Genomic DNA, 11,421 nt, shown 5'->3' on the forward strand with positions numbered 1-11,421 from the left:
ATAGAGCCACAAATCATGTCACATATGACTTTTCCTACATCACGTCACTGATAGCTATCATTCAGACTACAGTGTTATACAGAGGTCACATATACTCGAAGTGAATAACGAAATGTTTTATTCTAAATACATGGCAAATAGTCGGTGAAACATTTCACATGTCACAGCAGAGAGGTTACAATTTCACAAAATCAGGTCACATTTACACACAGTTCACGCATGTGTCACAAGCGTCTACTGTGATTCTGCTAAATAGCAACTTGTAACAAGAAACCAGCTAACGACAATATGAGCAGCTGTGACCCATAACTTAGATGTTATACTAATTCTCTGATGAACGACATTAATCTCTTGATTATTGAATTCAAGTTGTGACCGCAGCAAAATACGTTATTACCTGTATTATATTAGCCAGAGATGATCAGCACTTTCGTTGTCAGCAAAGATTTCTTTTCCCCTACAATGGTGAATTTAGGACCAATTCGTGTTATGAAATTTAGTTTGTGAATGTGACATTCGAATCGATGAACAGAACAATCAGATTATTTCCTGAATTGTCTTCTTCAGCAATTATTTGTTTTTTATGAAATCGACCCCGATCCCTATGACCCGAGAGCAAAATGAAATTGACCAATTTTTAGTAAAATCAATCGACACCATCAATTGCGATGTCGTGAATAATGAAATCCGACAGATTTTACTAATTTATAGCATTTAGAGTCCTATTATAAAAGGTAAACGAGCTTAATTGTAGGAAATGACATTTGAATTTTAAAACATTATGCCTAGTATTTGATTTGGGGTATACTATACCCCCGAGTCGTGATTTTCTCCCTACTTATATTTGTTGGCACGTGCTCATCTTTATTGGGCCGCCCCTTAAATAAATCTTTCTTATTGGGCCTAATAATTTAGCATCTTGCATTTGGACTGCCCTTCGTTCCACTTTGCAGCCCACGTGCTGAGGTCCAGAGGATAAGTGAAATAAAAAGGGGAAAATTACACTAGAGCAAACTGGTAGCATATTCTGAGTTGGACTAGAGATTTATTTTTTTGGGCCTGCAACTTCTCAGCTTGTTTAAAATGATTGGGTCTCCTGGCTTTTTATATGGGCTAACACTAGTCCTATTTGGCTATAAATTATTCTTTCACTACTGCTTCTGTTTCAGGTATTTCTCTTGCGAGTATTTCTTTGAAAGTAAGAGAACTTGAAACTTGATGGAAAGAAATTCCTTTCACAATGATTTAGTGGCCATGCATGCCTTCATTTTAAACTAATCAAGTTCCATTTATTTATCCACTATTGACTTGCAAAATATTTTAGCACCAAATAAACATCTGTTTGTCGTTACTGGGTCCTCGATATTGATTCCATTGGGTATTCACTATTGGCTAGTTTGATTACCACCTTGCTGCTGGAATTTTTTTAAAATACAATGCAAAGCTAATGTCATAGCAAGATTTCTGTGAAGCTAAATTCTTTTACTACCTGCTAGCTTTAAACAATATACCATTTGATTTATGTGGTGGTTCAAATAATTTTCCAAATTGGCAAAGATTAGAACAGGGAACTATGTAAATGTTCTACAACTGCCTTCTTTATGTATTTGTTGAATGTAAAAAATATCACTTGATGGGAGAAAAGTTGCAAGGATATTACAATGCATGCCAAATATTTAAAAAAATTTCATGCTCGGATCTCTCTTATTTAAGGCCATTTCGATCATCTTCTATATTATTCGAGACAAGCTCTAAGATGTTGCATGTTTGGGACTAGCTTGTTGGACTTCGCATCTCTGAAGGCAAGATTTAGCTCGTGGTTTTTTCTTATTTATCGAAGGCGAGCTTTAGCTCTTGATTTTCTTATTTATCGAAGATGAGCTTTAGCTCATGGTTTTCTCATTATTGAAGGCGATCTATAGTTCTTAGATTTCTCATTTTTAGAAGCTAAAGTATTATCCTGCGCAAACATATAAATTTAGTATAAGGCGGTGCTCCGAACATGCAGCTAAAACATCTAATTTAGCTTAAGGTCGTGCCCCGTGCATGCAACTAAAATATCAACTTAACGTAAGGTCATGTCCCGTGCATGCAGTTGAAAACATTAATTTAGTGTAAGGTCGTATCTCGAACGTGCAGCTAAAACATCTAATTTAACATAAGGCCGTATCTCAAACATGCAGCTAAAATACATAAATTTAGTATAATTAAGCATAAGGTGTGCATGCAGCTAAAACATCAACTTATCGTAAGGTCGCACCCCGTGCATGTAACTAAAACATATAATTTAGTGTAAGGTCATACCTTATGCATACAGTTAAAACATCAACTTAGCATAAGGGCCATGCCCCATGCATGCAGCTAAAACATCTAAGTTAGCGTAAGGCCGGACCCCCGTGCATGTAGCTAAAACATCTAATTTAGCATAAGACCGGGCCCGTTCATGCAGCTAAAACATCACCTTAGTATAAGGTTGTGCCTGGTGCATACAACTAAAACATCAACTTAGTCTAAGGTCGTACCTCGTGCATGCAACTAAAACACATAAATTCAGCTTAAGGCCGAGCTCAAATACACATCAATTCGGGTCTCATTACTTGACCTTGATCTCTCACAATATGGAAGAATACCAGCTTGAATCGAATAGTCTACATCACACAGAAACGACCCGTACTGCCCTAGGAGCGTCCCAAACTTATCTGACTTCTTGAAATCCTCTATTGCCCAAGCTCGCGCCTTGGCCAGATTGTCCAATCTCAGCTTTTGAATTATAACACGTGGCCATCATCTAAGATCGAGCCTTACAGCCCAACGCGTGTCTAAAACGTGTCATACATTCGTTTAACTTGCAACCAACGATGGAATTCGACCTCGGGTTGTTGCACCTCCTTGCATCTCGCCTCACAACTTGAGCACGCAACCGCAAGCTGCGCTATGGATGCACGGGGGCCTGTGATGTTCATGAAAATTTCTTCACTCGAGCTCGAACTCAGTGGCACGATCTTAGACTTCGACGATTACCCCAACATTAAGGTCGGATCTCTACGTCAAGGTCGGCCGTGTGTCTTTTATAGAGATGGCAAAAAAACCCGCCCCATCGACGAGTTGGCAAGGCAGGGGACGGGGTGTAAGTTGCTTACCCGAACCTGCCCCATGAAGAAGGAAAAAAATTAACTACAAAAGGATTTTATAAAAATTATTTACAAAAGAAATTAAAATTATTTGCTTTGTATTTTAAAATTTTGAATTTGTATTTTATTCTCTAATAATAGCATACCTCGAAATTTTGAAAATGTATAAAAAAAAAAAAAATTAAAATAGCAAACGAGGCAAGCCCCCGCCCCGAACCCGACCCAATGCCATCTCTAGTCCTTTAGCGTAATCTTTATCTTCCACTTTCTAAACGACATTAGTCCTACTTTGATTATAATGCCCCATAATCTTTATCCTGATTATTTACTTATCATGCCAACGTATTGCATGATAAGAATAAGGACTACTAATAGTTGAGTCCCTTTCCACCAACATCTGTAAATAAATGATCAATTGTCATTGTTGAGATACGTTTTTCATTATTTTCAGTTCATAGTCTTATGCATAAATTCTTTTTCTGACTTAAACATCGAAAGAATGAGAACACTCCTCGACACCTTTGTTTCAAGTACTGAAAGATCTAGTTCATGGTCAATCTCAGTCATTAAACTTGAAAATTAACAGTTATGATTTTTGATAGCATCGGGTATAAATTCTTTAAAATTTATTTTTTTTCCAATTCGAAGGCTAATGGGCTAATGGGCTACAAAGTACAAAATCTTACTGCAAACCCAACACAGATTATTACATAAAAGTCCTCGAGGAGAATACCTCAAAGTCCCCAAATCGAAGAATCTGAAGCTACCCAGTAAAGTACCCACAAAACACGGAGGAAGATCATGGAGATGGAGACAGAAACGGCAGCACCATCAGGAGAAGAACTAGTAGCAGCACTAGAGCAGGCAACCCTAATGGCGAAACAACTTTCGACCACCACAGATCCTCATCAAATCCTGCAAATATACACCACTCTCCACTCTGCCCACCGCCACCTCTCTCTTTTCCTCTCCGGCCACCACCCCTATCCATCGGCCTTACAATCGCAACCGGAAAACTCAGTACCCTCCGCCCTGGGTGGTGGCCGTGTCGACAACGGTGACACTGGTGGTGAACCCATGCAAATGGGCGATGAAGATGCTGAACAGGGTTCCAAGGCTTCCACCAGTGCTGCTGCTATCGATAAGGTTGAGGAGAGGATGAGGGAGTGTCTTATTCAGAACAAGAGGCCCAAGAGGCAACTTTCGCCTTCAGCAGAGCAGCGCCAGAGCAACGACAATGGTAATGTGTTAGGTGGCACTGTGGCGGCGGATCTTGATCCTCATTCGACCAAGTTGAGGTCTCTTGATCTTATTTATCAGTTTCATGGCTAAAATTTCACGGGAAATGCTGTGTACACCTTGTGGTCGTGGTGTATATGCATTCATTAAACGAGGGGTTCATGAATATTTTATTGAGTGTGGCCCCTTCATGTGGGGTGTAATGCTACGTGTACATTATTGTTTACGCGTAGCATTTTCCAAATTTCATACTGGAAATAACATAAGGAAAGATTTACAGCAAAATGTTGTAAACTATAACTTTAAACTATTGTGTTATACGCATACTATTGTAATATACTCGATTGCAGTAACTTTCTTGGGGATTTATTTCGTAGCACATTCGATTAGGTTCTTGGGGTGTCAATTTTATTATTTTATTTTATTTTGCAGTAAGTAGTTTAGATTAACAAGCGCAACAACTCCATATTCACATTACATAAGAATTATTGAAAAATAAAGATTACAGGACAGAAGAATATTGAGCACAGCATGGAATGTCCCTACAACATTTTGATAGCATTACATACAATATATACACTTGGGAACCTTGAAACTCATAGCTGGTTTCTGCATTTTGCATAACGGAAAGCTCAATCCTGGTGAAGTGGTCATTATGTCATCGCTTCCATACTGGTCCAGCACTGCCCACAGCCCAGCACCTTGTCATTGATGCATATAGGATGACTCTGTTAGATTCTACTCTAAATGATCCAGAAAAGGGGTCTTCACAATCAGATTATGCAATTTTACAAAATCCTCGAGTGTAAGCTCCTCTGGTCTTGCCTGAATTGATAATATGAAAAAGTCTGGTATATTGAGATATAGAGAGAAACTGAACCATCAGGCAGATGAAATGAGAACCGGCACTTACAGTAGGTGGAAGACCAACACCACAAAGAGCTGCTTCGATCTCAGGGGATGAACATATATGCTGGAGAGATTTCCTCAACATCTTACGTTTCCCATTGAATGCAGAATTGACCTGAAACCGGATTGCAGATAAGTTGACAGAACCAAACAAATATAATCATATGTACGAAAATTGATTTTGATTCAGAAAATTCTGCCAAAAGGTAGCAAGGAAATTCTGTTTTCCATGTTTAGTTTGTGTTTGTGTAGACAAAAGAATTGGTAGTTCTCAAGTAATCAATACAAACTGTTTCCAGAATTGGCATCACAACATGTCGATTAAGTGATATAAACTGAAACATAACAGGCAATAACCATTGAGAAGAAGCTTTTGATGGTGGTCACTTGAGGATAATCTGTTATTTGCTTCAACTTGAACGCAACAACAGCTGCATCAACCTGACAAAGAACAAAAAGAACCAGGTCGGTGTTCAGAAAACACAATGAAAAATGAAAAGGACCAGTTCAGCATTTGACAGCATCAAGCTCATAAACAAGTCTAAAGAGAAACACGAACAGAATATATTATAGCAAAATACAATAGAACGAACATGCATAAATTTTATGCAGTGTGCATCTGTATTGGAACATGGATGTAATGTAAAGATATAAATTGATAGCTTACTTTAGGTTGTGGGAAGAAATTTGTTCTTGGAACCTTAAATTTGTATTCAGGATCTGAAAAGTTAATGGCAAAGAAATGTCTCAGGTTAAAAACGAAAATAAAATAAGATTCACACATGAATAAAGAATATTACCTTCAGTTAAGTTGGAACGGTGAAGAATATAAACTAATGTGCACAAATTTCTAATGCATAAACCGGAACCAGTAGTAAAAAGGGCCTAATCCTTGACACAAGAATTGTGTCTTGACTGACTTTTATCAGATAATTTCGAAAAGGTCTTTGCATCAAGTTTGAGCTGTGGGAGGAAAGCAAATTCAGGAAGGTACCTATCTTTTATGGCAAAGTCCAAAGTCAGTCAAGTGCAATTCTCTAAAACATATTTATATTATCCTGGAATATATTTTTAATGCGATTCTAATATATAAACCAGAGCATAGAAAGGTTATTCCCATAGCTGGTCAAGGTGCAATTCTAATAGACGACTAAAGCATGAAGATACAGAATTAAAGCAAAACTTTGACACAAGCTTTGTAATATGACATCAAAGATTCTGCGATTCCGCTGGATCTCATACTCGTGACTGCTATATCATACACATCATTAATTATATCAATATATAATATAAATTTCTTTCTTCTCTAGCATCCACCATTGTGTTTCCCTCAAAGCCCTCCGTATGCTTCTTCTAAGTCATTAAAAATCTTTCCATCAGTTGCGACTAACTATGAAACAATATAGGTAGTTTTAGGGACTGTATACAATAATAACAACATAATTAGAAGCAAAAAATGGGTCAACAGGTGAACGGAGATGATAAAAGAAGAGAACAGGGATGGGAAACAAAGAAGAATTGGGAATGAGAAAACCAAGATGGCCTCTGAGCCTACTCTAGGCTGGCAGCTGGGTAGCCTGGGTTTGCAGTTCATTTCCTCCGTTTAACTCCCAGCTTTAAGAAACTGTTTCTTTTTCTTTGTTCCATATTTTTCCTTGCTGGACATTTCCATCATCTCTTGAAGATATGCACAAGGTTCTTGAGGACCAAGCCTCCAATACACAATTATTAGATACGTAAATTGCTTGAATGAACAAAAGTTTGTTTCTTTCGTATGGGCCCCACTATCACCATGTCTTTTTTATCAATTCTCTTTACTTAATTGAGATGGTCAGTGCCTCCTCTTGGTCAATTGGCCAAAGTAAAATTTATTTTCGTCACCAAGATTCAGCATCATTACCATTTTTATAAATTATTCTCCTGACACAAATTTTCCCCAATTATGATGTCATTAAGATTTGAGCCCTTGTTTGATTCTCATTCTTCTAAAAATTCATTTTTCAAAACTCATTTTCAACCACACGTTCTTCAATAAAATAATATTACACGTAAATCCAAAACTTTTCTTTAATTTTTAACTACACATTATCCATCAATCTACTATTCAAAATGCATTATTTCTCTCAAAATGGGAATCAAACAAGGGCTGAATGATATATCTCTAAAATATTTCTTTTTAAGGTGAATGTACATCTGTACCACCTGAATAGAAGTTGATGAAGATATTTATAGGTCTATACTCGGATGATTTCGATAAAGAATCCACAAAGCGCAAGGCTGCTTCGTCCTGAAAAATATTAAACCGGATATAAAGATAAGTTATCATCATGCCTGTCAAGAGCTAACTGAATGTGTTCAGCGTACTTATTTGAAGGTAAATTCACCACTGGAAGGAGAAGAATGCTGCATGAAATGATAAGAAATTACACCACCTATAGTAATTTGCCACCTAAGCATGGTGCTTAGTATAAATTAAGCACCAGTGCTTAAGAGATCAAATCCGTATATATATATTATTTTTTCTTATATTCCTTTTGAAAGGTAAAGGAGAGTTCAACAGATTTGTAATTCAACCCCATATCCATTCCCATCGTAAACATATTCCAGATCAATTAAGAAACTAATCCTTTCTGTAGCATTATTTGAAAACTAAATAACCTAAAATATGAAACTAGCACCAGTTAAAATAAGTAAGCCTCCATTTCTTTGTAAGTATACACTTGGTACACATGAGCCACCATAATGTTCCGTGCAATTAATCGATTTGTTTGGATGCCCATAATACAGCATATAGTTATTATTTTCATTGCGCTATAACTCTTGTTATTGGAGTCCTACTGCTATAAACTATTAAATAGAGATTGCAAACCTGAAGCAAAAGAACAACTTCTGAGAAAATATCGCCCATGGGAAGTAGTAGTTTTATAACATCGGTACTTATGTTGAAAGGTAAATTGGAGACCACCTGCAAGAAAGTACACAATATATCACCTAGGATTTCTATTATGGAAAACACTACGCAAATTTTCAGAAGAAATAACATATTTCATGCTATTTGAATAGGAAGCAGATAGACGATGTTTCAGTATTCGTAAATTGGACTTTAATTTAGGGACTGCATTACAGAAATTAGCATACTTCAGCAGAAAATAACAAGAGAATCGGGAATCTCAACTATGCAACAAGTCACAAGTGGAATGATTGCAACCAATAGAAATTTAAATCTTCAACCAAAGAGATCTGTATTTGGCAAAATCAGAACTTAGTGTCTTCATGCTCTATCAAAATGAATGTTAAGAAGGTACATTAGGTTGCAAAGGATGTCGAAACATTGCAAAACAGTAATTATAAACTACAAATTTTCTTCAATGTCCATAAATGGCCAGAATAACATTTTTCCCTACCTAAATTACACAGAGACTTTTAAAATGCTAAATTAGCCGGAGCCTTTAATTGATCACAGATGGTGGAGTCGAACAACCCTCAGATTCTTCCTATAACTATCAATTCTATGAATAATTTTCCCCATACTAGTATAAAGGAGTTAATGCTCAGTAAAACTGTGGCAGAATTTAAATGTGTGATTGTGAAGAAGGTACAATATCCACCTCCTCTTCTCCCAACTTTGACTATTGTATACTTTCAAAATTAAACCATGATAAATGACTCATATATTCATAACTCACCTTTGCATGTAAATTCCCGTCTGGAGGGATTTTACTTGCCAACATTGTGGACATATGAGAGCGTATATGACTTCTTATAAAATCCTCTTCCAGAACCTACAAGGTAGAATTGAGAAAATCACACCTTTTCAATTTTCAATGCAGCAGCACTGAACCTGAATAACATATTAATTCATTTATCTCCAACATGTACCTTTGTATTTTGAGAATATTCCCAAAAAAAAAGAAAAAGCAGTGACTGGGATCAACGTTGACAAATGGAAATAAGAGGGGGTGTTGGATGGAGCATTTATAAAAGAGGAATTCCTCTAACAAATAACATATCTGGAACTATACTTCTGCTGGAGCTAAAAAATTATTTATGAAGAAATTTTATACATCAAGGCACATACAGCATAGGTAGGTATTGGTTCATGAGAAATTTTATACATCAAGGTGTACACAGCATAGGCAGTTATTAGTTCAGACTCCCAAGCTGATATTTATCCATGACAGAGCATGAACTATGATTTTTTTTTCCCCCTGAATAGCAAAGGGAAAGTGGCACATATAAAACTACAATTAGAGGTAGCACTTCATGAATTTGTTATTTGTGACTGGAAAAGTTTATTTGATAGTGTGAAGATACAACATTTTATTTATTTTAAAAAAACTCTATCTATGTTTACCTCAAGTATTATTACAATAATGGAACTGATAAAAATATTAGACTAGGAATTACTACTCCCATTACAAGCAAACACCATCAACAGATTCACACACAACATAATCAAACATTACTAATCTCATAATGAAAGATTAAAAGCACCCTCGCACAGCCACGTAGAAAATCACACCCACATATTTATTCCTTATTCAATGAGCATCTGCAATATTTCTTCCCTTTGAGATAAATATTCAAATTCTTATTAGGTTATGCCTTATATAGATTATTTAGTTTATATCTCATGCAATAACTTCAAGATAATAAAGCACACACATACTTTCAGACAGAGGGAAGAAATATGCTTTACAACAATAATTTTACCTCCACCCTGTCCAATCCAGAAAACCGTTCCCGCACAATCGCTGCCATGTACGGATCCTGATAATATACACAAAATGGAAAAATCATGTCATAAGAGAAATCATAAATGTAAAAAAATCAACAATTATCCAATAAAGAAACAAAAGCATTGTCACTTCAACAATTTGGATGCTTCTTGCCAGTAGCCATAGTTGAACATATTTATTTCTAATACGGTATGAATCCTTTAATTCACACCTACATAAATACTTGCAACAGAGTTCTCAAGTTGTTTTGGTTACAATGATTCAACTATGACACTGTAAGTCTTACAACCTTCATTTCTTTTTATATAGCTCAATAGATCACAGACCCCCTTTTCAAATTGACACCAAATTGAAGTTAAAGAATGCATTAAAGAACTAAAAATCAGACCTTTTCAATTGCAAGAACAGTTGCACCAGCATTCACAAGTGCATTAGTCAAAGAGCCAGTTCCTGGCCCAATTTCAAGCACTACATCCCCTTCTTTGACATTGGCGGCCATGGTTAGATCTTCATTTATCGAGGCGTTCAACATATAATGCTAAACAACCAAGAAAAAAATTTAAAAAACTCATTTTTAAGTTATCATTAAAAATAGTACCAAACCATTTGAATAATTAATTCAGAGAAAATATCTTCACCTGACCGAGGGATTTTCGTGGGAAGCGGCCTTTGGAGTTAAGGGCTTCGAGTGTGGATTGGTAATCATCTTCTTGTCTTTTGAATTTGGTATTTGAGGTTGTGCTCGCTTGTATGCGTCGGAATGTTTTGGAGATTTTGCCGTGGCTGGTGGCGGTTTTCGTGGCAGCGGAGCCGGCCGTGACGCTGCTATTCGGCGTAGGCAGGGCTTGTGAAGTTTTGGGATAGGGAAAGCAAAAGGTTGTCGGAAGAGATTGTAAGAGACAAGGCATTGTAGTTTGTTGAAGAGATGGTTCAATGCCAGTTGAAACTGAAGTGGTTTCTTTTTTTCCCCTACTCTTTTATTTTTATCAATTTTTAATTTCAAAAAATTTCTTTTTAATTTTGACAAAGAACTCAATTCTCAGACAATGATTCCGACATTAACTACTTTTTTCACAACAAAATTCAATCAAAAACATGTGGGAATTTTTAGGCCATCTCACCAAAAAATGAGATGATTTGACATTATCTCCTACCTTAATATATTGATAGAAATATATTGATAGATATGATCTCGACTCTTAACAAAAATACAAATGAATTTAAAGAAAGCATTTTTATTAACACAAAAGTGGATGCCTACTTTACTCTTGAGCCTGCGATATTCCATTTATCTAGTTTTAGCATACCTATAGTTTCTCCTTTGAGTTCACGATGCTAGAGTATCTTGATTCTTCTCTCTATGTATATCCCACATCCGGTAGCCGATCGCCACAGCATTTCCC

General features: G+C 36.4%; 2 protein-coding genes across 2 annotated transcripts; one reads left to right on the plus strand and one right to left on the minus strand.

Annotated features, from left to right (window-relative positions):
• Positions 1-3,807: 3,807 nt before the first annotated feature.
• LOC111380158 lies at positions 3,808-4,737 on the plus strand. The gene has a single exon (XM_023003642.1). The coding sequence runs from the start codon at positions 3,933-3,935 to the stop codon at positions 4,461-4,463; it is 531 nt and encodes a 176-aa protein (XP_022859410.1). The 5' UTR covers positions 3,808-3,932; the 3' UTR covers positions 4,464-4,737.
• An 86-nt stretch (positions 4,738-4,823) lies between these two features.
• Positions 4,824-10,979, minus strand: LOC111380157 (ribosomal RNA small subunit methyltransferase, chloroplastic). Its single transcript, XM_023003641.1, has 10 exons — positions 10,657-10,979; positions 10,407-10,556; positions 9,993-10,049; positions 8,966-9,061; positions 8,149-8,244; positions 7,482-7,566; positions 5,947-5,999; positions 5,637-5,720; positions 5,284-5,394; positions 4,824-5,195 (listed from the first exon to the last, which is right to left on the minus strand). Exons 1-10 carry the CDS (start codon positions 10,924-10,926, stop codon positions 5,109-5,111), a joined length of 1,089 nt encoding a protein of 362 aa, XP_022859409.1. The 5' UTR covers positions 10,927-10,979; the 3' UTR covers positions 4,824-5,108.
• Between the last annotated feature and the right edge of the window lie 442 nt (positions 10,980-11,421).

Source organism: Olea europaea, unplaced genomic scaffold (genome assembly GCF_002742605.1).
Source record: "Olea europaea var. sylvestris unplaced genomic scaffold, O_europaea_v1 scaffold2101, whole genome shotgun sequence".
Classification (NCBI taxonomy): Eukaryota; Viridiplantae; Streptophyta; class Magnoliopsida; order Lamiales; family Oleaceae; genus Olea; species Olea europaea.

Excerpts from the sequence above, each read along its gene's own strand:
- LOC111380158 (XM_023003642.1), top strand. The coding sequence starts at position 3,933 with ATGGAGATGGAGACAGAAACGGCAGCACCATCAGGAGAAGAACTAGTA.
- LOC111380157 (XM_023003641.1), bottom strand. The coding sequence starts at position 10,926 with ATGCCTTGTCTCTTACAATCTCTTCCGACAACCTTTTGCTTTCCCTAT. Across the intron at positions 5,721-5,946 it reads ATTTCTTCCCACAACCTAAA|GTTGATGCAGCTGTTGTTGC; the intron begins GTAAGCTATCAA and ends GTTCTTTGTCAG. Across the intron at positions 5,196-5,283 it reads GTGTTGGTCTTCCACCTACT|GCAAGACCAGAGGAGCTTAC; the intron begins GTAAGTGCCGGT and ends TTATCAATTCAG.